The 26,265-nt window shown below is 34.2% G+C and overlaps 1 protein-coding gene across 1 annotated transcript in view; it reads right to left on the bottom strand.

Annotated features, from left to right (window-relative positions):
- MED14 (mediator complex subunit 14) overlaps positions 1 to 26,265 on the bottom strand; it is a 54,268-nt gene that overhangs the window by 16,305 nt on the left and 11,698 nt on the right. The window contains exons 5-22 of the mRNA XM_015814907.1: positions 25,514 to 25,643; positions 24,614 to 24,742; positions 24,203 to 24,310; positions 23,218 to 23,350; positions 21,582 to 21,732; positions 20,929 to 21,040; positions 18,475 to 18,600; positions 15,023 to 15,101; positions 12,850 to 13,009; positions 10,678 to 10,872; positions 9,919 to 10,053; positions 8,607 to 8,683; positions 7,771 to 7,931; positions 7,541 to 7,687; positions 4,803 to 4,894; positions 3,132 to 3,284; positions 2,557 to 2,826; positions 566 to 700 (exon numbers count right to left, since the gene is read on the bottom strand). Coding sequence (XP_015670393.1) covers positions 566 to 700; positions 2,557 to 2,826; positions 3,132 to 3,284; positions 4,803 to 4,894; positions 7,541 to 7,687; positions 7,771 to 7,931; positions 8,607 to 8,683; positions 9,919 to 10,053; positions 10,678 to 10,872; positions 12,850 to 13,009; positions 15,023 to 15,101; positions 18,475 to 18,600; positions 20,929 to 21,040; positions 21,582 to 21,732; positions 23,218 to 23,350; positions 24,203 to 24,310; positions 24,614 to 24,742; positions 25,514 to 25,643 — 2,493 coding nt within the window. The remainder of the gene's footprint in view (positions 1 to 565; positions 701 to 2,556; positions 2,827 to 3,131; positions 3,285 to 4,802; positions 4,895 to 7,540; positions 7,688 to 7,770; positions 7,932 to 8,606; positions 8,684 to 9,918; positions 10,054 to 10,677; positions 10,873 to 12,849; positions 13,010 to 15,022; positions 15,102 to 18,474; positions 18,601 to 20,928; positions 21,041 to 21,581; positions 21,733 to 23,217; positions 23,351 to 24,202; positions 24,311 to 24,613; positions 24,743 to 25,513; positions 25,644 to 26,265) is intronic.

The raw sequence follows: 26,265 nt of genomic DNA, 5'->3' as shown, positions 1-26,265 counted from the left end.
GGGTAGGCGTTTTTTTGTGGAGTACCTCGCAGGGCTACCTACCATTAATCCTGCAAATCTATTCTCTTCCAAAATCTGGCAGATCTCCCTAGGAGTTTAGGAAATGGCTTCCAATCCCCAGGGGATTCCTCAACCAGCCAGCAGCAGTGTTGTTGCAACACTAGCAGTAAGTAGCTGTGTAAGTTACCAATTTGCAGAATGCCATGATACAACTAATGTAACAGCTGAGACAGAATTTGCATCAACCTAGAGCAGCTTTTCCTCCTATCTCCTAAGGCCATCCTAAGGTCATTCCACATACCCTTGTAGCAACTATCCATCACCATTATCTAAACTGAATGTCATCTCTTCAGGATTTTAGACAGAAATCTAATATATCTTCTTCTTAAGAATGGTATCAAACCTCTGATCTTTTGTTTGAAAAGTACATCAAACTAGGATTTTCTCATTGTTTCTCCATTTGTATTATCTTACCAGACTAGAATAAGAATAGACATTTGCCCCAAATGATCAATTTAACAATATTTAGTCTGAAATGCCAATTTTATGCATGCATATATGCTACCTGCTGCTGTGGCTGAAGTTGTGATATCAATGAATCCATCATGTCCCCTCCAATAGGAGATGGTGGATTATCATCTTCATTGACTGATCGTCTTCGTGCATCTTGATTGCTGTCAACGAACATGTTCAGGAAGGTCTGTGAATTCAATATTTTCATTTTATGAGAAGACTTGTGTAAGAGGGCAGGCTAAAGTTACAAACATGGAAGGTGGAGACTTTGAGAAACCCCCAAAACAAAGAAAGATGTACATTCTTTCATGTGGTTGGCGGGATGTTATCAACTGTTTATCACCCATTTTTCTACAATTGTCCAGCCCTTAACAGACCTAACCAGGAAAAACAGAGCCCTCCAAGAAAAGGTGGACAGAAGAATGCCAGGAGGCATTTGAAAGGATAAAGGATGCTCTATGTAGAAAACTGGTGTAGAGAGGACTGGATTTCACACAACCACTTTTGGGACAAATAAACATGTCCAATGTCGGTTTAGGTGCAGCACTGATGCAAAATCATGAAGGGATAGACACCCTGTAATTTATTTATCAAAGAGACTCATTCCACAAGAACAGAACTATAATACTATAAAGAAAGAAGTGTATGCATTGAAATGAGTGATCGATGCTCTGTGTGGGTGGGTTTGAGACTTCATAGTGATCACCAACCACCAGCCCCTCACATGGTTACAGAAGATGAGGGACACAAATGCATGCCTGATTTTTTTTATATATATAAAAAGGCGTGAGGTATGTGGGAGGACAGGGTGCCTGAGATTAGCTAGGACCTGGGCTGATGGTGCCCTACCCCTTTAAGACCTCTCCCCAGCCAGCCCAGCTGCTTAGCAGAGAGCAGTTATAAAAGGCCAGCAACAAAGCAGTTGTGGAGTAGTTGGTGTTGAAGAGTTCTAAGAGTGAGAAGGGTTGTGGGTTTCACTATTCTATATAGGAAATTTCAGTTACTCCTGATAGTAAAGAGCAACAGTAGACCTGAGAAGGGTATACAAACAAACTGGGATTACTAGCTAAAGGTCTGCTGGTGTGTAAGTTGCCTAAAGGCCAGAGAGGCTGGAGTGGGCTTTCTGGGGTGTGGGAACCCACTGAATTAGGTATAGATAAAAGGACCCTGTGATAATATATATTTAATTATTTATTAAATTTCTATACTGCCCATAATGAGTGACTCTCAGATTGTAAATATATATTGTGTCATTACATCTTTCAAGACACTAATATCAATAGCAATATGCTACAGTTTAAAATTATTAATATTTCAGACATCTACAACAGTGTCTTGCTAGGTCTCCAAAGGTTAATATGTAAATGTAAATCCTGTGTTACAAATGATCAGAAATGATATACTACTGTGATTGTTGATTTTCACCACCATGAGCGTTAATAATCTTTTTTATTTATGAAGATTCATTGAAATAAACCATTCTACCATTTCAAAAATAGGACTTAGCCCAGGGTTCTGAAAATACTGTGACAATATTAGCTGCATTAACAGAACTCATAATTGTTAAAGTTTTTTAAAAAATAAAGATTTAATAAAATATTAATAAAAAATTCTAATCACAGACTCATTTACTTGTGCTGTGCCTAGAAACATTTCTTCAAAATCTCTGGCAGCTATCTTGTCTAGTCCTGTTACCATAATGTTGGCATTGTGAAGCCAGAATCAACTGAACTATAATCTACTCCGGCAAAGACAATTATGAAGTATCATAGACAAAAGATAAATGAATATTATATTGTCCAATTTCATTCAGTGTATTGGATATACTGAATGAATACATTCATACAATATATTCTGTTCTACAAAGGTAGAACAGAGTGACTGATTTCCTTACCACTGAATGTGTTGGAAGCTTCAATATTAAACATGTATTTGAAAGCACCTTCCAAATAATTTCACCACTTACAGAAGATTTCAGAAACATTAATGATCCCAGTCAATATTCTAACTGTATTATAGAATAAATACATAAAGAACAGTCACCTTCAATCCTGGTGCAGGATAAAAGCCTTCCACAATTTTACTGTTGTCAAAAAGACTATATGCTCCATCACGAATTGCCACCACTCCGCGGCTCTGGCAATATATGTCTATGCAATACATATTCCTAAAGGCCAGTCGGATGTGTGTGGGCGACTGAGGCAGAATTGAGAAACACTGGTAAGCAGTGTTAGTACGCTGTGTCAGTCCTAGCATTGGCACTGTGGGAAGCTTATTGATAGCATTTAATGGAGCCTGAGTATCATACAAAACCTGCAAATAAAAGCAACAGTTGTTCAGTTATAACCATATAACAGCTAGGCAAGTGTATAGACTCTTCAGAAATAAAGAATACGATCAGTTGCTTTTATGTGTCTATTCATAACAATCACACGAAGAAATGGCATTATTATAGCAGTAAGAACATAAGAACTAATCAGAAGTATAATTCCTTGTGAGATTCTTCCTGCTGCATTCCCATATAAAGTATTATGATCTCATGTGCAAAAGCATCGTTCATTCTTTCAATGCTTTCCCTACTTCAAATGCAAAACTTTCTTTTGAGAAAAAAAGGTTACCTGTAATAGTTGGACAACAGTTGGTGATTTATTGAACATCTCTTGGAGTTGATGCAGAATAGTATTGTGACAGTTACTGCAACCTGAGTTTGGTCCAACAGTTCCAAGAGATATGTGGAATTTTTGGTGCACAGAGTTCCATTGAATGCTGATCTATAAATACAGAGAGCTTCATACAACTATGCAATGATAGCAAGAAACAGTTGCTTTTAAATAAGAGTGTGGATATGTGTATGTGTGTGAATAGAATCTATCTATCTATCTATCTATCTATCTATCTATCTATCTATCTATCTATCTATCTATCTATCTATCTATCTATCTATCTATCTATCTAATTATCTATCTTGAGAGAGAGAGAAATAAAGATACAGAAACATATATATTTTCTATATTCCAAACAAATTATTTTCCATCTAGTAAATATTTAATTGTGTGTAATCAGTGTAAGAATCACAGTTCAGTGCAGAATTACAGAGTTTATACAGAGATGATCCTGATATAAAAAGGATCTCACTTAATAAAGGCCCTTACTAGAGGATCCTAGAGAACTACTATCAGTCAAAATGGGCAAGACTGCAAAACAGTTTGAATCAGTCAATACTGTGAGTTTCTGCTCAGGTGGTTGGTGATCCTAGACTTTACATGCTGCACACTCCAGGAAAACCAGTTGCAGAAAGGAAAACCTATCTTCTTCCATTTAAGCTGAAGGAATTGCAGTTGGGAAAAATCTGGACACTACAGTTCTAACGCTTTTCTCTTTAAAGAGAGATAGGGAGGAGATAGGAGACAAACAGTATCTTATAGAGACCATGTCATTCTCTAGCTTAAATTGGAGAATAAAAGAATGTTTCCATGTTAATTTAAAACTGAATATAACCAAGCCAATGAAATATCTGTATTTCTATTCTTTGCAAACTTACCTCTGATTTGTTACAACATTTGCTACCTGATTACTTAGAATTCATTGGGTATCCTATGTTTTAGTGAAAATTTAACTATTTTAACATAAAAAATATTTTAAGCAAATCATGCCATATTTTTGGGAAATGCCAGAAAGATACAACTCCTAATGCATCAAGAGACTCTTAGGTAGCACAGAAGTTATGGAAAGCCATTATAGAACTACAGGGATGAGCTCTAAACTCTTTTCCTTCCATGCTTTGCACGGTAAGCTATATCCTGGTCTGTTACACACCAATTTTCTGATTTGATTAAAAGATAACCTGCGGCATAAACTTAAATCAAGAAGAATATGTAAGATGAGGGTAGAGATGGAAGTGTCTTCATAAACAGACAAACTTATCCGCTTCTGTCCTTTCTTTTCTGGCTAGTCATGTTCGTAACTCACATCTTTTCTTTACAATCCCCTGACCTTAAGACTATTTTTAAGGAAAATACAGTAGAGAAAAAGATTCGAAGTTCTAATTGAACATACATAGCTAGCTATCATCAAACGTTATTTTGAGAAAACATCTTAACTGTAAACTAAAGGAGAAAAATGGCAATTACCACTACAGTATAGACAAGACCATAATTCTGAACACGTACGTTAGCATGGATGGCAGGAGCTTAATAACTAGATAAGACTGTGTTTAAAATAAGAGACACTGTACTTAAAGACAATAAGTATATTAACATGGCTTTAAGAGAAAGATCAAAGATACTTACAGAACTTCCCTTGGTAGTCCCATAACAAAGAATTAGCTTCTTATAATTATAGATCCGAACTTCTGAGAAAACATTTAGATGGCTTGGTATTTCTTAACAATGTAAAGAGGGGAGGGAGAGAAAATATTTTTTTTTTTAAAAGAGAAAAAGTATTAAATTTAATAGTTTCTATCATTCCTGGAAAGTAATGTTTCTACGAACACTTTTTTTGACATCCAGCAACTTCCTCACTTAAGACTTTAGCTGATATATCCTGTCTTTCTAATCTGGTAACCACTTAAGAATACTAAACAGTGAATTTTCTAAATTTTCTAAACAGTGAAAGAGTGAGAGCTAAATGCATCTCCTAAATGTACCACAGACTGGTAGCGAAGGAGAAAATAATCCTCTTGAACAGAGGTCTCCAACCTTTCTCGGTTGGTGGACCGGAGGGAAAGGTGTGGGGGAAGCAATTTACACATGCATGCACACAAAGGGGGGTGCGAGCACGCACGACGTAAACGGGGTGGTGCTAGCACCCGCATGACACTCGCTAGCATTGTGCAGTTTTTGCCACAAGGGCGCTAGCACCGCCCCATTTTCATGCCGCATGCCACCTGGTTTCCCCCCATTTTTGGAATGTGCAGCGCCCAGTTTTTTGCACACAGCCTGGGTTTTTGCGCTGTACACCGCCTGGTTTTTGTGCCATGCACTGCCGTTTGCATAGCAGCGGCGCCTCATTTTCACCACGCAGCACCCCGATTGCATAGTAGCGGCGGTGCTAGCATGAGTAGGGGTGAGTGCTAGCCAGCCTGTTTCGTGGCCCACTACTGGGACGTGGCCTACTAGAGGGCAGGTTGGGGACCCCTGCTCTTGAGTAAGCCAGAAGGGCTTCTATCATCAGGAACCTCTTCATAAGAGTTTGTTAAGAACTGAATAGATTTATAAAGGAGGGGGGGCTTAAACAGTTAGATTCTATGCCATTTATCGCTTTAAGTCAATACCAACTTCTTAAATTGTGCTTGGTAAGCAATTTTAAAATGGAGCGGATCTTTCAGCTCAGTTCTGGCCATTGCATTTTGCATCAATTACAACTCCAGGCACTTCTCATATAGAGTGCACTGCAGTGAACACAGTGTGGGTAACCAGTACCCAAATCTGTGAGTAACCACTGTCAAATCTTGATGTAATCTGATCTGATCAAGTCAGGATGTGTTGCAGCTGGGATTGTTGTGCAAAGGTGTTCTTCACCAGAACTGCCACTCATAATTTCACCAAGACCTGAAGATCAAAAGTCCTTCCAGGTTGCGTATCTGGCTTCTGAAATGTGTAATCCCATCTGAAACAGCGGACTCTCAATCTCTAAGCATGTAAAACAATGATCCGGGTTTTCAACAGTTTTGATCCAAACAGTTAACAACCTATCTGAAAGCCCGAATGGAATGAATCTTGAAAAATAATAACATTTAGATGCCCTTTAAATGATATTTAGTTTCTTTAAATTTAAAACAAAGCAGTAGTCCCTAAAGCAGTGTTTCTCAACCTTGACAATTTTAAGGCATGTGGACTTCAACTCCCAGAATTCTGGGAGTTGAAGTCCACATGCCTTAAAATTGTCAAGGTTGAGAAACACTGCCCTAAAGGTTAAAATCCCCATCCAGTTCAGTAAGATTCCCAATGACTTCCAAGGCACATTGATTTTGTTTTCTTGGCAGCATGAGAATGACAGTTGCTCGGATTTTCACTTTCTTAGTCTATACCGTGTTTCCCCAAAAGTAAGACCCACCCTGAAAATAAGCCCTAGCTTGATTTTAGGGGCGGGCCTAAGATAAGCCATACCCCAAAAATAAGCCCTAGTTTTGGGGCAAGGCGCATGCCTAAAAATCAAGCTGGGGTGGGGGTGTGCAGCTGCCCCATGTGCTCCACACCCGCTTACTGTTGCAGCCAGACCTCCCATGAATCGACACCTGCCTCGCCTCGCCGGCCCACTTCTTCTGCTGCATCCCCTGGGCTGTATTTCGCCTTCAGAGGCCTTTCCGGAAGGCCTCTGATGGTGAAATGCAGGCTGGGCGGCACCGTGCACATCAATCTGGAGCTCCATTCTCAGCTGCAGAGGCATTTCCTTCGGCCACAGAAGAAGTGGGCCGGCTGGGCGGGGCTGTTGGTGCCGCTGTCGTGAGGTGAGACCGTGGAAAAGACACCCCTTGAAAATAAGACCTGGTGCCTGTTTTGGAGGCAAAAATATATATGTATATTTTCGGGGAAACATGGTATCCCTTTCGAGTATTAGCCAGGCTTTATCATACTTAGCTTCCAAATTCAGAAAAGGAACGAACAGATGTTACCTCCTGCTACAACTAATAGCTTCTAAACAATTTTTTATTTTCAAGGATACCTCCAAGATTCACAAGAACCCCAAAGGCATTCTCAGAAAATAAAAGCAGTTAGTCACCATGGTGTGGTGCTTTATTTGGAAGTCTGTCCATATCTGCTTCTCATAAAAGTAACCAAGGTAACTTAGACTGTTAAAGAAATTTTCACTGGGATAAAAATGCACTACTAGGCTGTCTTCAAAAAATTAAGGATTGGGGACTGGCCATATCTCCTATGGCAGTCATTTTGTGAATATATTAATCACTTCATGGCCAATCTGGGTGACTGCCCATAAGACACTCTCATTCTAAATATGCCAATAGGTTAAGAGAAAGTGGCCTGCTTCTTTTCTGTATCAATACAAAAATAAAACAACTAATGTATACCTGGTAAAGATCGAGCAAACTCCAACACACATTCATATAATTGTGCAATGCTATTCCAGTCATTTAGAAACATCTCAACTACTTTCCGGCCACCAACTGGTTCAGACAACTGGTTTTCATATGTTAGATAAACGTGACGAGTTGGTCCTGCAAAATGAAAGGAGAGGTCAATTTGATACTCAAAAAGTATAAGAGAAATGGCAATTATGCAGAACAATTGAGAAATTAACCTTGTTCCCTGGAAGAAGTGCTGATAAGTGGGCAGTTTGCAAACACCAGTTCAGCCACCCATGTGCGGTTATTTCTACCTTGCAATCGGAAAGTACAATCAAGAAGAGAACGATCCAGAGCCTTCTGGGTCTCCTCACAAATACCCTTACATGGAGGAATTCTGTGCAAAAAGTTCAAGATACAACAACATTCTGAGATTTGTTTGATTCTTTCAAACTCTGAAAGAAAGCATACGATTTAAGAAATGCAAGTATTCAAGTTAGTTTTTTCAATCTAAATAATGCATTTATGACTTTACTAAATAGCACTAATATATGTATGGCCAGAATTGGAAGATTTAATGCAAGCTGATTGTTTTTTTAATGTTTACAGTACACAATAGAAGAAATATACATAGAATTTGCAGCCCATTAAACAAAGTTAGATTTTGGGAACATTTTGAAAAGCTTCAGATTAGCTTTCTTGTATAGTGTTTATGTAAGAATAAAATTTGATTAAAATGGCCAGCTAAAATCTGAAAGTCACTAGGCTTAATAATACCTTGGAGTAATACCTATTCCTTAAGAACTATATGTTTTCCATGAAGATATACACCTAAGTGCCAAGTTTGTACGCATGTTCTGTTTTCCTCAGGAATAAAGAACCATATTCTTGTTCTTAAAATAGTTTCAAAGGGTCTTTTTACTGTACAATTATCGTAAAAACAAATTCACAATATAAATACTAATGTGTAAATAATGAAACAAAATTTGATTCTTTTACAAATTACATCATTTCCTTTTGATCCATATAGAATATTCTAAGCATTAGTAGAATTTTACAGTATTTTTTTTACTTTAATAAACGAATAGCATGACTGAAACCATCTCCTTCAACTTGGACACCTTGATGTGGGATTTCCATACCGGATAGCTGAAATTTTAAAAAAAACTTAGTAAATTTAGGTTTATATTTTCATAGCAAATTAAAATTCAAGCTGTATAATATCACTTGTCACATTATATATGAATCTTCCAGCATGGTTAATAGTAACTACTGGAAGAAATAAAATCCAGCCAGAGAAAGAATAATCTCTATACACACAAAATGAGTGAAGCAATTGTTTCTGCTACAGTGTATTAATCAACCACATACTAAAAACACATAACACCAGAAACAAGACACATATGGGACAATAATGTTAAATTTTGTATTTAATTCTCTATAAGATAAAATAGCTAACATTTAACATCTAAAATATGTTAAATTTTAACATATTTCATATTAAATATTAAATATATAATATGAAATAATATATCAAAGAAGGCTAAATGTGGTCAGATGGGCATCTAAACAAAGGCACATTGAAAAGGAACAGCAGTTACTGAATTGTTATGGGTATATTCAATGTGTGGAGGGACAAACTACCAAGACAGAGTTAAAAAATAGGCCGCTAGATCAGGCTGGGGGCTGAGAAGAAATCCCCCCCCCATTCTCCCAATAGTTCGCTATGGGAAAGGTAATTGGGCAATAGCTTGGAATGTTGGCGACTCCTCCATTCTAAGGCCCAAACTCCCAACCCTATGACCCAGGGCAGGCTTTCCTGTATGCATACACACGCACATGGATGCAGCAAAAGGTGAGAACAAAAATACTATATATACAGATGCAACACGTTACTTTATTACACAGAAGAAAGCACTAACTGCTTCCAATAACAACTGCTGATAAAGGTTGGGCAGAAATTAGTTTCTCCATACTTTTTCAATCATGTTGTATAATCATATACTCTTTCTCGCACACACGCAAAATCAGTCTGCGATTAAATACTTCACATTCTGATTAAAACCTAGATCTTTGTTTACATCAACAGACAGCATATTTAAGAAATGCAGGTTAAGAGTCCCTCTCATCTCGTGTCATAACTGCTGTAACTTTATATACATGTAATGCTGAACAAAGAACTGTTTTGTTTATCAAACCACTATGGCCTGATTTACTGTACATTTTTGGTTCTACATGGTACTACATGAAAAACAGTTAAGTCATATGACTTAATAATAAATGAAACAGGTCAGTCTTATTTCTTCCTGTTTTTTAAGTTGGGTACTTTTTAGACAATCCCTGTTTTAACTGATCCAATTCAACAAATACAATTTGTTACCTACCTCCACGCGGAGTCCTATAAAGGGCATATTTGTATCACACATTGCCACAATATGAGCTAAAACTTTATTGAATGCACACATTTCTCCAGACTGTTTTGGCTTTTTGGGTTCTGTGGGACATAGTTCATCAGATAGCTACAAAAGAGCAGAAAAATATTTTGAAAGATACATGTTCTTTCAATCACAAAGCTAGAACAAAATCTAAATCAGAAGCAATAAAGATCATAGCAGGAAATTCACCTGTTTCATACAAACTATTCAGAATTCATGCTCATTATATTTAGACTATACTGCTGTAAGTGCAGCTACTTGGAAACAAATATTAAACATTAATTTAAACGTCCATTCAATTGTGCTCATTTTGAGCTTGAGTATATTAAAAAAGAACATTACAAGTAAGCTTGCAGCACTTAAGAGTGTAAACTGTTCTAATCAATTATAACATTTTGTAGATGCAAATAGTGCTAGAAAATAACCTGAAAGTTCACTTTTATAAAGAAAGTATTAAATTCTGTTTAAAAGGTACAAAATGGCAGAAATATAGCCAACTTTATTATCACATGATATTTAAGATGCTACTTTAAACACATTTCTATTTTGTCTCACAACAAGAGTAATATAGTTTAACAGATTCTTTGTCATCATAAGCTACTTATTTATCTGATTAAGCGAAATGTTGCAGTATTCAGTCTTTTATTTTCAGCTAAGAGAAATAAATTATCTCTTGTCCACTGTAAAAGCTAGTGACCAAATCCATACCTTGCGTTTCGCGCCACTTTTTGCTTGTTTGCTACTTTTTGTGTCCAAAACCAATTCTTCAATATTTGGCTTAAATTGTTGGAGTAAAACTGCAGTGGCAGGGCTATCGTCTCCTTCAGCATAACTCATAGAAAGAAAGTAGTATTTGTATTCTAGTTGTGTGGGATTATTGGGAACATCAAACATTTCCACTACCTAGGATGTTGAAAAGTCACAACTAAGCTTGGAAATATACAGTATTCCAAATTAATATATTATAATTAATACAAATCCCAAAGAGATCCAGATTTTCTAAACCAACTTCAGAGAAATTTGGATTTAACTTAGAGCAAATCATACTGAAATAAGTGAGATTTAAGCTAGGTAAGATAAGCTGAGTTTCACTGATATCAATGCATCCAAATAAAACTAAATTTCAATTTCAATATTTGAATACTATTATCACAAATACAGCAAACTACATACTACTGTACATCAAATGATATGTTTACAATGTAGTCAGCAATTATTTTTTAAAAGAAAAAGCAAGTCAATTATTGAAACATGAAGCAGATTATATTAAAAATGCTTGGTTCATGATTGTGAATTCTTCAAAAGTAGTCAAAGTATTCTATTCCAATATTTCATACTAATGCACTTTTGAAACCAACTTTTGAGCATTCTAAAATGTAAGATTTACTGCTAATTAAAAAAAATACATTTAAAAATTTACAATCATACACATAAAAACCAATGTCATAAAAATAACCTTAAGGCTTAGTCAATTAAGATATTATTCAAGTATCCTATTTACTTGGCCTGTTGATATCCTTGAAGCAAATTCACCCTCTGTAAATCCTGGTCCCTAATGATGATATCAAAGTATTGTAAGAATCATGAAAATTCTTACTGAAGTAACTTTTTTTAGTAGTAGAGAGATGGCATATTCCACAACTGAATATATTTTCCTTTTTCAGTTTTGGCACAAGCATCTTTTAAAATGTTTATTCAATATTTAATTTGTATACCCTTTCTACTATAGTCAAAATATATATTTAGGTTTTCAGGGAATCCTCCCGTCATTCAACAAAAAACACAGACATTGACTGACTCCTGGTCTTAAAGACTGCTACAACTTTTTTTTTTATTGTAGAAATCAGGACACAGATAATGAAAATCATATGTTTATATTAAAGCAGTAAGCATGATGGGATCAGAATTTAACTGGGCAACAGTTAGAAAATTTGGGGTATAAATATCCTTCAAAATCAACATTATTACTATTATTACTATTATTACTATTATTACTATTATTACTATTATTACTATTATTACTATTATTACTATTATTATTATTATTATTATTATTATCTCATTTCCACTAAAAGAATTAAATTAAGGACTTCTTATATTGAGATTCAACATTATATAACCTTTGTTATATATCTAAGATAGCTTAGTATCTTAGATGTAGAAAAGGATTATAATATTCTGTCTCTCATTTATTTACAGAAAGCAATCATTGGCAATTAAGGTTTTATCTAAAATAACACTGCATGAACAGAGAGCATAGGATGTAAGCTGGATTCTGTCAAACAGATATACCCTCAAAACCTCTCATGGCTTTATTACAGAATGACTGTTTAACTCTTTAATGACTGTTGCAAAGGGTACCACATTATTACCTTTCTTTTGCTTTATATTTACTAGTTACATTGATACTTCTCAAACATTTCCCTTCATTACGCACAACTGCTTAGCAGAAAATCCTTTTTATCCAATGTAGCTAAAATATTTAAGTCAATTTAAAGGATCCCGTTATGATTGGATAATGGGTTTGTATGTCATTACTCAAAGAAAAATCATTTTTACCCAATTTTGAGTAATTTATCCAGGTTTGGGAAGCACTGGGTTACATCATTTTCCTTTCCTTTTTACCATCTCCATTTGTGCAATCTCTCTTTTCTCTTAACCTAAGTTCTCTTCGTTTCCTAGTTGTCTTCCTTCCAAGTAAGTGGCCAGTTAACTTTTTGTCTGCATTTTAATGGACCATCAAGATACTATTTCATCGTATTAAGCATGAGGATAGCCATTACACTGATCCTATCTTAATGCATTCTTCTTCATATTACAAAAAATTACATTTTTTTATTCAGAAGACCACATTCTTATGATGAAATCCCATTTACTTACAATGTAATATTGTGGAAGTCGGGTAAGCTTGATGAAGAGTTTGTGATTGGAAAGATTTCCCACAGGATGAGTAGCATGATTAACTAGCTGCAATGTTTCACTGCTTACTGTGGGCAAATGCTTTATTGATTGTTTGCAACGCTGCTGCCCAAGCCAAAACCTGAAGTGAACACAAGCAAACAGGACATGCAAGAATAGTGGTATTCATTAGAACAAGGCTCACTTACTCTGCAGTCTTGGCTTTAACAATGCAGATAAGAACTTTCAGCTAAAAAACAACATTTTCAAAAACCATTTGGATTAACATGTTCATTTGTTAATGAAGTCTGGCTGCAACTTCCGAGGCATGGTGAGCTAAACAATCTCCAGGACAGTGGAGATGGCAACTTGGGCAAAAACTGAAGAAGTAGAACCTCTCTGGACAAGGAGAAGAAAGGAGATCACTCACATGTGCTCCAGATGGGAGCTCCTTGTGAGGATATTGCAGGACAACAGTCTTCTACAGGTCTGAACACTGAGAGATGAGAATCAGTCATCAAGCTCACAACTGTAGCAAAGCCTTTTCAAGAATATTGAGTTCACTAACTTTGCTTTCTGATCACCTTCAGAAATTACTTATCTAAGTATCTTAAAGCTACTAGAGTCTTTGAAACAGAAATTCTGAAAAGCCACCTGGTGTGTCTATCTTTATTTCTGAAGAAAAGAAAAATTAACTGTAAGTTTAAGAACTTAAAGAATTTGAAATAAATGGCAGAAAGCTAAGTAAGATTTTGAATTAAGAAAGTTATAAAAAACAAGGGACAGACAAATTTGGAATACTGAAAAAAATCTTTTTGGATTTTGGAACTAACTCTATAAAATATAGTAGGAACCAACATTATTTTGTGTAGGTAGGTCATAACAAAGATTAGAGACTTTGTTATTTCAATTGGATAATAGAGGGAACAAAACAAAGCAAAAAGAATAAAGTGTAAACATGCTTTTGATCAGTATTGGGATTTACAAAATGATACAAAATACTGTAATATTTTAAATATTAAAGATCTTCGAAAAATGAGGCCAGAAATTAGTAGCCACAATATCAACAATATCAGTAATAATGATTGCTTGTATGGACAGACTCTTTCCAAAGATGTTAATGAAGGGATAACAGATGTGAAACTGTAGAATCAGAAATAATGGCTTTTTAAAAGTGTGGATTACAAGATAAAGAAGGCATTTAAAGTGCAATTACAAGTGGAAGGTCAAGAGAATGGTATGGATAAGGATTTTTTAATGGATATACAAAAAGAAGCTAGCTGAGGTTTTAAAAAATAAAGAGAAAATACAAATGATACCGAGAGAATGACCTGGATAATGTCTTTTTACTGGATTTACAAAAGAGACTTGAAGAAACCCTTGCAATGGATCAAATTCTAAAATAATATTTGAATGAATTAAAGATTAAGATTTTCAGAAGTAAAAGGAAGGAATATAAAGTTGGTTTATTTGATCAAGGTTAAAACACACATGTTTTTGTAAAGTTCTGGCAATCCTTTATAGACTTTTTGCTGACACCAGGATTGAAAAGTCTCATCAATTTGCTTATAGATAAGTGATGGGTTATGAGAATAAGAGATATTTGTCTGTAACCTTATATGGGGTGAAAAGCTACCGAACTTGTTTACAGTTGTAATGAACATTGGAACTCGCTTCTCTACTAAGATCAGTTTATTTATTCTCTGATTTTGTTTCTTAACCAGTTTTGATCCATAAGCAGAATTATTACTACACTAATAATTACTAGACTAGGAGCTTGAAACTGGCAAATGAATGTGCATTGTTAAATACTCCACTCAAGAGCTTTGCATTTCAGATACACGTGTATGACAATATTTTAAGTGATCCCAATAGTGTTCAGGAATTAAGAAGACTTTAACCACAATTCATGTCGACCAATCAAGATTATATTAAACAAAAGAAAAATGACTTTTCTAGATTTTTGCTAATAAAAATCTATGCTGTATAACATGTTAGGAGCTATAGATCTAATCCTTTCAAATAAACAACACAGCTCTCTGTTGCAGTTACTAAAAGGCAGCCAAAGTAGAGATCATAGAAAAATATTCTAAAAGTGAAATTGTTTTTTACAATGACAAAGAAGTGTATTTTCTGGTATTGCTTTTTTACTAACTTGAGCTGCTGAAGCCAAGGAATGATACGCTTCATATCATCATTGATGGATTTCTCTACATCATCCAGGGTCTGCTGATCTAAAAAGAAAAAGCATTAGTTATTACTTACAATATAATTGTTTACATTTATTTGAATAAAATACAGAATTTAAGTCAAAATAGATTTGTGTTGATTGTTATTTTAAACAACCCTTAAATCAATCTCCCTACAGAGTAATGCATATATGATAAAAAGCAAATAGCTTTTAATCAAACAACAGTAGTAGTAGTAGTATAAAAACTATTCAAAGTAATTCAATTTATTCAATTCATTCATTACCGTATATTTGTGACAATAGTAGGAAATGTCACATAGAAAAGCCTTTCTTTGGTAAATTAATAGTGATTTTTTTCCCACTGGACTGTACATGAAGAAAGTTCTCTTGTGAATATTTAATGAATGCAGTGTAATGCAAGAAGCAACACTCCTTCAAATGTATTTAGGATGTTAAAATACAGAATTTTGCACTGGCCACGGGAGTAAAGAAGAAGCCTGTATTTTAAGGTCTACAGTTGCCTTGTTTTACCTAGACAAAATGATCATGCATTGAAAGCCTCTGAATTAGCAGCATACTCCTGGAATCCAATCTCCAGGTTACTAGAGAGAGGATCACCCATGATTTGGTCACCCTATCACAGAAGGCAAAAGTTTGCCACAGAAATCAGTGAAGGCTATTCCTTTGTAAACTGTACTGGAATTCTGTAGCCTTAGGACTGCATGGGCTTCCTTAATGCCACTGCATCCCACTCAAGGATAGCTGTATGGGAGTAAAATATTAATTGTACTCTATTTCAATTAAGATCCAATTAAAACAAAATATGATTCAGTTTCATTTGTGTTATATTCAGATTCCTGGAAATATAACACAAAGATTTTGTGTGGTTCTTAACCAAAAGTTTTGCATTCATCTGTTTTATAGGAAGTAAACTGATACTCAATTTTTTAGCCACCCATTTCAGTCTACGATTCTGGGGGGCTTACAATTCAAAAACTATATTACAATTAGAACTAAGGAGAAATTTCCTGACAGAATAATTAATCAGTGGAACAACCTGCCCCCAGAAGTTGTGAATGCCCCAACACTGGAAGTTTTTAAGAAGAGACTGGACAGCCATTTGTTTGAAATGGTATAGGTGTTTCCTGCCTGAGCAGGGGGTTGGACTAGATGACCTCCAAGGTTCCCTCCAACTTTTATTATCGTTATCATTATCATTATTATTACACTAAAACATTTTAAAACAAATAAATAGGTTAAAAACATCCAAAATAAATACACATAGGAGCTAGTTATATTTGGCTAGTTAGCAATATAGCCAGGAAACAGGGCCCTTGACACAACTCAGCACCCCAGGCTTGGGAATACAGACAGGTTTTTAGGGCCTTACAAAAGGCTAACAGGTTTGGGATCATTCTGATCTCCAAAGGGAGGATGTTCAGTAGAACAGGGGCCATTGTGGAAAAAGCCCATCTTCTAGTCTCAGCCAAGCAAACTCTTTGGTTGATGGGATCGGCAGCATGCGTATTCTGATAGATCAAGATGGACAGGGAGAGACTCTTGGAAAAAGGTAATCCCTCAGGTAACCGACTCCCAAGCCATGTATTGTCAAAAGGTTAGAATTAGATATTATTATGTTTCAAATAGACCCAGGGAAAATCAATTAGATCTACTTTAATTCTCATTAATGTCAGAAAAAGTAATCAGCATGGCTAATTCTGGATCTAATCCAATTCAATAGGCACTGTTCAATGTCCAGTATAATTGACCTTCCGCTTTTTACACTCTAGTTTGTGAGATCCGCAAATGTGCACCAACCATAAAATCTACTAACAGATTTTAAAACACTCCATGGGAAGAAATAATTATTTTGCTAAGAACTCATGGTCCAGTATTTCAAAACTTTAATAACTGCAAAGACTTCTCATTGATTGCTGTGCAGAACACAGCATTCCCTGTTCTTCAACCTTCCATCTTTCTTCTTCAATAATTTTAAAAAATAGGATTTAAGAACCCAATTAGTTACTATAATTTGTCTAAATCACCACTTGGCTAATGAAGATATTCTGTGAATGGGGACCTGCAAGAACAAAGTTTCTGCTTGGTTCAGATGCTTTACTAACCACTGAGGCTCCAGTAACTCTGAATGCTTTTATAGAGGCTAAATTAACAATTATAAGAATATCAACCATTTTTAAAGAATTGCTAAAATAAATTTGGAAAATATACAAATTTGTACGAGAATTTAAGTACCCTGTACTGTATTACAAAATGGCAACTAATATCTCTTAAATTTAGAATTAGCTTAGCAACTGATCAGTTACAACAGGGCCCCCAAAAGGCACTTATCATCTGGATTTGAAGTTCCGATAACTGCCCCCCCCCGAGGTTATGTGATTGTATTTTGGGTTCTCTACAACTGGCCTGCATTTACAATCATTTGCAGCATCCTGCAGTCATGTAACAGTGATTTATGACATTTTTTGCTTGAAATCAGTGTTCTCTTCCAGTTTTTGGCAAAAAATGGCCATTAGTGGACAATGGATTCATTTTACAACCACTGCATTTAACTATCAAAAAAATATCATAAAATCAGGTTGTTCATGATGGAAATCCCAAGCTCCATTACATTTGTAAGTTGAGGACTACCTATATCACAAAGAAGATAATTATGTGATCCTGGAAATTTGTGTATCTGCTAAGTTCTAAAAGTTAAGTGTTAAGAAGAATATGCAATCCTTGGCGTAATAGATGGCTTGTGGGCATTCCCTCCACCTTTTTAACTTGTTCTTCTAACCTTTTAATTTTGTCTTTTGTATGAATTTTATAGTTTTTAATCTATAAACCATCCAGAGTCATTTGAATAGTGAGATGGGCTGTGTATAAATTAGATAGATTAGATAGACTGATAGATCTGCATAAAAATTTCATGCTAGTTGCTAATTTGTATTATTTAGACTTTTACAGATAGATTTGTTTGAATTGTATTCATAAGTTTTGTGTTTTTAATTTTGAGATACAACTTTTAAGAAAATTATTTTAAATATTATTAGGAGGAAAGCCTTATATTAAATTCAATGTATTATGCCAAACTATGATCATGACCAAGCCATTTCATTTGTAAAATATATTAAACAAAATTTCTCCATTCTTTTTGGCATTAATAACCATTATTTTCTCTGGCAAATAATTTTTCAATTTTCACTGCATTGTGCTTGCAAGTTACTACATGCTAACTGACCAAATGACCTATAGATCTATATTTGACACACCACTTTTTAATACGCTAGCAAATTTTATGATTAAAAACCTTTACTTTTAATTTCCAGGCCAAAGAAAAACAGCTGAATTCTGCAAGTTGTGATGTAATCATTAGAAGTGAGTCTTAAATGATGATAGAGCTCTTATTTACTTACCAATTCCATAAAGCATTAACTGAAACATCCCAGAATGAAGGTCTACAAATATGTGTAAGCATTCAGATCGCCCACAAGGCTCCAGAATAGGAATAACAAGTGTAGGAAGCGCTGTTTCGATAAAAGCTAAAGAATTGAGAATTCATAAGATGAGATGGAATTTTAACTAGGAAAATTTCAAGATTAACTTTGGACCTCTGCAGGCTTCAATCATAAGAAAAAAATCAAAATAAATCCTTTTTCAATAAAACTATTTCAATAAAGTTACATTCAGCTTAATGAGCATCAATAAAATTGTATTTTCAAGGAATGTCATTTTGCTACCAAATTTTTTTTCACTTTCTTTCTACATATGAGAACTGAATGGCAAGTAATGCCTCCATCCATAACTTTAGTCCAAATGGGGGTATTTTAATAATCCAAACAGGAAAATAATCCTTAAAATGTTACCCGTATTTACTTCTCCACATAACTGCAACCATTTGCTACATACTTCTGCCAAAGATAGACAAGCTTCTTAAAGCCATCATGAAAGAACTCTACGTTTTCTCTATTCAATCAAATCCTGATAGTCCTCTTGACTTTGTCATCTGAGTCAGATATAGCTGCAAAGGTATTATTTCATGTTGGGAAAAAGCAGTAATGACATGATATGAACAGCATGGCAGATGGGATAAGATGATGAGATCCAACTTTTCAATCGACTCTTGGGTGGCTTGATAGCTATGAGGCCTAGACAACTCTTCCGTTGCAGCATACTTAATTTCCTTTTTGTGCTTCTGAAGTCTGCTGAATCATTGTTTAAAGTTTTGAGTATTACAATGGATAGCAGAGCGGATAATGGTGTCAGGTTCAAGGAAATCATGTGACTAATACTATCCCCATCTCCAAAAGTACAACCATGACTTTTCCTACCAAAGCTAGGAAACTGAAATTTTCCTCCCATAGGTAAATCTTGTAATGATATTCCAGGGGCTAACAATTCATTTTTGCATCATAATGATGACCCCATGTTTCACTGGCCATCCCAATGCTATCAAAAGAAAATCCTCGCCTTCATTTTTGTAGTGTATAACAACCAGTGCTGGCAAATATCAACTCTTGAAATTTTCACCATATGAGGAACCCACCTTGCATAAACATTCCTATGAAATGCCAAACTTGACAGCAATTTCCCTGTAAGATCACCCAACTGTGGTTAATCATTTCACCAATTCTTTTCACATGAAAGTTGTTACTGTGTTACAGGTCACCCACTTTAGTCTCGATCACATAAACCAGCTCTTACTGGATCAGCATCTTTATATTTTTTGGCCCAGCAATGCGTGATATACACTTCAATATAAACATCACCATAAGCAACATGCAATCCACAGTGAATTTCAACTGCAGCAACTTCTTTGGCAACTGGAAATTCAATCTGATGTGCTGCTTAAAGTGCACTGAGTTTTCATGACAGGCTACCATTTCATAATGAATAACACAACCTTCTTCCATAGTAAATTCCAATCAATTGAAGTGAAATATAAGATAATAAAGAACACATCAGCTTCTAGTGCATCAACAGTACCATCTGTTGGTTACTTATAATATTGGAGGCATTACTTTTCATTCAATCATTGTGCAATTATTTTTGGTTCATTAACTTATAGAAACACTAATGATTAAAACAGCTTAAAGCTATATATTAAAGGACCATAAATGAGTATTAGTGACCCAAACTATCTACAGAGAACTAGGTGCATGAAGGAACAAAGAAACTCAGCTTGTTGTATGAAACAAGTAAGCACAAACCCTGATTCCAGTAACAGATTTTAATCAAAATACTTCATTTTTTAAAAAAATCATTGCACGTTTTATAATAATAAAGTAATCTCTCTTGTCTTCTATAATCCACCCCAAAACACCTCTCTAAGAGGTTAGCAAACTTGACTAAAAGGACTTGGGTTTATGAGCATGAGGGGATCACCCAAGATCAGATTTAGATAACTTTTAGTACAACAATTTAATGTATGCTCCTCTTGAATAAGCGCATTAAAATAAATATAACAATTGTTAAAAAAAATTAAATCACTGAAAATGTGTGTTAGCTGATAAAAATTTGGAAAGTACTCAGAACCAATTCAAAAGCATATTAGAAATAATCTCTAGCGTAAGAATACTAAATAATATTCATACCATTTCACTTTCCTCATGAAAGAAATGCTGACAACTTGTTAAAAATATCAAAATCCAAATTTTAAAAAATCTTTAATTAATTCGCTATGTCTTATTCAAGGCAATGATTGTCAAAAAAGCTTTCAGTTCAGTGAATTAAAATTATTATGGTTATTATGATTACTATATTATTATATGAGGCAGAGGCTAGTTGGCAGAATAACTTCATTTACTTCAGAATCAAGTCTTTTATCTTGAAGTAAGATAAGAAAGGATTATACGGATACTGCCACATACAATTGTCACTGGTGTTGTAGCTCTTAAGAATGGCCTTCAATTCCTGGAGTTTCTGATGTGCTCTTGCATGCACACTGTCTATTAGAAGCTTCTCTACTGACAAATGGTCTATCTACAAAAATCAAAGTAAAATCAGTTAATAAAAAACAAAACTTTCTGAGGAGTTTGTGGTTATAAGGGGATATTGTGCAGCAGTTCAAGCATTGTCATTATTATTTAGTTTCATCTAAATTAAGTAGTAGGTCCGTTCTAAGTATCTTCTAAAATCTTAGCTTAAATCAAGCAAGTTTTTTTTCAATATAAGATTTACTGATACAATGCAGGTAATGGAACAAGAGTATCTGTCCATTGCAGAACTCTTTTTATATATTTTATATATTTTTTATATTTCATGCTAATAATAAATTTTACAATATATAAATCTTTCCAGCCCTGGCAATCCATTTTGCAAAATCATTTTACGTTTCTAAACTGCCATCATTTAAAAACCTTTTAAATAAATGATGTGGTAAGGATTTTTTTGAAACATCTTTTTTGTATTTCAATATTTGTTTTTTTTCTATTTTCTTTATATCCCAATATTTTAACAATAAACATATGGGTTAAAAAAAGAGTCTTTTTAAACTGAAACAACTTAAACTGCTGAAGTTTACCTTCATAGCTCTCTCAATTAGTTTGGAATCACATGCTGGAAGGGGAGGTTCATGAGAAATTTGCAAAGGCTTTGATACATCATTCTCATCAATCTTAATGGTAACTTTATGAAGCGATGCTGTTCCAGTTTTTCTCCCAACAATTTGTTGGCTAATAAAGAAACACTATGTTAAATAAAAATCTATTTTGGTAGAACATTCAGATAAATTGGTAAAAATATTACTGTATTAAAAAAGAATGTAACTGTTTTCTCTATAAAGTTCAAGAAACACTTTTCTAACAGGCACACAATCATAATGTTAAGAGTTCTTTGTTCTTTCAAATTCTTGACAATTATGCCTAATATACCGTTTTCAGCTTTGCTGTTCATTTTTGCTCATTGTTTTCCACTGAATAGACCCATTAACAGTATATAAGGCACATTTAATCACCTCAGGGATCAGTATCACAAAAGCATTGATTAAAAGAATGGCTTGAGTCAAATAAGTTTTAAGTCATTTGAAAACCTATGGCAATGTGTTACTGTTTATAACTGGTTAGGTTTGTGGCCTAAAATTGTCATGTATTCCTACTGGCAAGTGAATAAGCAGCCCAAACTCCAAGATTAATCTCAAATCATGAGGTAGGTTACATGGGTTAAAAAAAATTGTTAGCTGTTCTTTAAGCCTAAATAAGGGACGAAGCTAATACCAACACTTTACATTCAACACAAAATACAAAGAACAAATATAATAGATGGAAACTATTAATGTCTTCTTTAAATTAGGTTTCAGATATGTGTGCTGCCCTGGAAATACCATACCATATTCATACATATCTAAAGACGACAAAATGTTGCTTTCACTTCTGATTGTATATGAATTAATACTATTAAATATTCACATTTATACATTCAAGCAGCTGCGATTAGTGGTCCTAACTTCTTAAATAAGAACCAGCCATTAAATAAATTCACAGAAGTAGCAACTGCATTTCCATTATACCACAATGCGGATAGTTTCAACTTCTCACTATGTTCTACACTGTACATACATACATACATACATACATACATACATACAGTGATATACCTCAATGGCAAGACATTTGACTCATAAAATTGCACAATGTCTGGACCAACTGCAAAGATTAGGAAGATTTTGTTGATTTCATATGTGTGCCTATTTAATTATATAAGGTGTGGATCTAGCTTTTCTAGTAATGTGTTTCCAAAAGCAATAATACTGTACTATGAAATCTTTGCCTAGAGAACAGAACTTGACAACTGTAACTACTCTTACAGGTGTTCTGGAAATTGTGACTCTAAAATACCTCCCCTAATATAACTTAATATATTATTTTCAGGTCAGAATATTTGCTCTCATTGTGTTAACTATTTGTCCCCATCCCAGAAATCAACTGTATGTAACTTATTTAAGAAACAGTGTACTTTCCTTGAAATCCATACAATCTAACTATATACTACATATCAAATTATCCTAATATAAGGGTTCCTGAGTTTTCATTATATTGGTTTCCAACAATATAATATTGTTACATGGAAAGATATAAATTGCTTAACAAATAATAATTATAAGTAGAATTTTGTTTGCATTGATTGTAAGAATATCTACAGATAATAGTGATTTTATTTACTTCCAGACAGAGAGGGACAGGCATTTGCCTGCATGGTATCGTTCCACTTGTACAAGGTCACCCCAGCGTTCTCGGATCAGCATTAGAGTCTGTGAATGTAAAACTTCCAACTGCAGGGATAGGCAGAAGGAATCTAAAGTGGTTTGGTTAAGTAAATATTTTGAGCTTCTTTAGAAAGAACAACATCAAAATAAAAATGCTTAAATAAAATACATTGTTACAAATTTAGTAAGAAAGTCAATCTTACATTGCAGCTAAAACTTGCTATCCCTTCTAAATCATAATACTATTCTTGATGAACAGAATAGAAGAATGTTATGGCATATTAAAAATTTATGTAGAGGAAATATGCTTCATAATAAATGGTTTTAAATATTTAGAGAATCCCAAGTACAACTAAAATTCTATGAAATAAACATCCTTTTCAGATTATCTTAATTTTTGCATGTCTTTGCCCATGTGGACTCAATATGTACTGAGTCTAAGCAAATGAATACAACAAAGTTGTACTTTTTTCATTAATTTCAAAGAAATATATTTTCTTTTTACTGAACCATAATTCTGTGGTATGCATATCTTTAACTTTCATATAAAAACATTGCAAATTGATTAAAATATCTGAATTCCTTTTTTTTTCATTTAATTTTACCACCTGTTCTCTTAACCAATACAGTTTTTCACTAGAATATAGACAAACCCCTCCATTTTACAGATCTTGATGTAGTGGATTCAGATGCAATTGGTAAAATCTGCCTATAGATTAAGCACTCCTGGTTATTCAGTTTACACATATATAAAATTGCATCTCCATTTTATGAATAATAAAATAAAAATATATAAAATCCCCTTTGGACTGAATGGACATTTTGTTTTAATGGACACCTTTTTTTGTTATAACATTAAATTGTGTGTTTAAAATGTATTTTTTCCACTAAAAATATTTCAGGATCCATATCAATTTGGAACAAGTCTCTTGAAAGGATACGTAGGCAGTTGTACATATCCTGTAGAGGTTTCTCATCAGCAAACAACCGGGACTGGACCAACTGATGGATGAAATTGATCTGCATACTATGAACCAAGGCACGTCCATCTATCATAAAATAATAAAATAAAATAAAATACATTTCTTAAAAGATGACCTAATAGTATTTAAAATGTTGGTTTAAGTCCTACATTTTACAATAACATAAAATGATTTCATTAATGTTTGAAAAGGGGCTACCAGTACAGCACATACTTCAAGAAAACCAAGAGTAAAATTTCAGAGACAGAAGCATTTGCGATGATTGTGAAATCATCAAAATTTATTTTAATTGAATGGTTAACAAAGTGTACCTCTTGGGGACAAATGTTCAGAAATAAGCTTTCAATCTGATAATATCTTTTGCATTACCTCCAGTTTCTTTATCCTCAACCAGAATTTCCAGTTTGAGAAGGCGCCATGGGACATCAGGATCATCTCCCATCACAGTTAATGTAGCCTCAAATTCACCCTCCACACGAAACTTTACACGACCATTAGCTAAAAACAGAATTCAATTAAATAAATAACAAAAAAAAGAAAAGAAAAACAGATTAAAAAGGTCCAAGAAGAATAGTTTCCTTTAAATTGAGAAGGGTCAATAGAGAAGGCTGCTAAAAAGAAAGATTGGGGAAGAGGTATAGATGATTGCAGACATCATACTGAGACTGAGGACAATGTAATTCTTTCATAATGCCTAAATAGATCTTTTTTCCTGTTGAATTACCTTCTTTCTTTAACTAACTCTTATCTAATTTTGTTCCCTTTTAATTCCCTTACCACTGTAGATATCACTTCTCTTTAACCCACTTGAAATTAAAATGAAAGCTAAGCAAAACACAGGTCCGTGGAATAATGTTGTTCTCCAAGATTATAGTTACTACTGAAGACACATATCCATATCCACTACTTGGTCAACTTAGACCACGTTTGGATCCAAAAGCCTGCAGAGCCAATAAACAGATTCTGCTAGATGCATATATTGCTACTTTTCTAAGGCCATTAATCCTCAACCATTATTTATTATATCCAATTTGTCTATTTTTAATTTTCATAAAGCTCATCAGCCGGCAATCAAGGAATTTAGGAACTTAACTTAGAAAGAAACAAATTATTTTTTGACATAAAATTTTAGAAAGAGAAAAGATATGAAAAAAGGTTCCCATATCCTTTAGTCGTGATTCATTCTCCTGAATCTTTGGATGTTTCAGAGATTAAGTCCTGTATAGGATTAAGCCCATTTAATCATAAATAAGTAATTTCAGTTCTTACCTACTGTAAGATTAGCCAGCTGTGGTGGAAGATCTGTGGTTACTAGTCGGTGACGGAGAATCTGATTTAACTGATGCAAGGTTGTTTGCTTTTCAATTTTTGTTATTGGATCAGGAGGAATTATTTTATCCTGTTGCAGATAAGTGAATTTTAAAATCATACCAATTTAACTTACTCTGCATTTCATTAGGAAGCACAGCTAAAACTTCAAGGACAAACCTTGGCATTCATATAATAGGCTACTATTAGCCATGAGTCTAATACTAGGCTTAGCTAAAAAATGTACAATAATTTCATGCAATTTTGAAATGAACAAGTGAAATTCAGTGAACTGTTATTGGAACCAATAAATACAGAAATTGGGATATTTTGAGCTTGAGAGATTATAGAACTGTAAACCCAACTAAACTCATACAAAGTACATCATATCATAAAACTGAATCGTTTAATTAGATATTAACTAATCACAGTCAACATGATTAACAACTAAATAATAATAGAATAATTATTTAATAGAAGAATACTAATACGCTCAAAGCAATAATCTTATTCAAATGCTTTCATAATTAAAAATGAAGCTACTTTAAACTATTCATCAACAATAACCAGAGCATATTGTTAAATCTAGCCTTAAGCAAAGTTCTGGAGAAATTTACAAGCTACTATTTTATTTATTTAATAAACAATTTATGTGGCTGCCCAACTTCTATACGGTAAATCTGGGCAGCTTACAACGTTAAAATACTTTTTAA

The sequence above is a fragment of the Protobothrops mucrosquamatus genome, unplaced genomic scaffold, assembly GCF_001527695.2.
Source record: "Protobothrops mucrosquamatus isolate PMUCROS unplaced genomic scaffold, P.Mucros_1.0 scaffold294, whole genome shotgun sequence".
Lineage (NCBI taxonomy): Eukaryota > Metazoa > Chordata > Lepidosauria > Squamata > Viperidae > Protobothrops > Protobothrops mucrosquamatus.
This window is presented reverse-complemented; position numbering and strand designations above follow the sequence as displayed.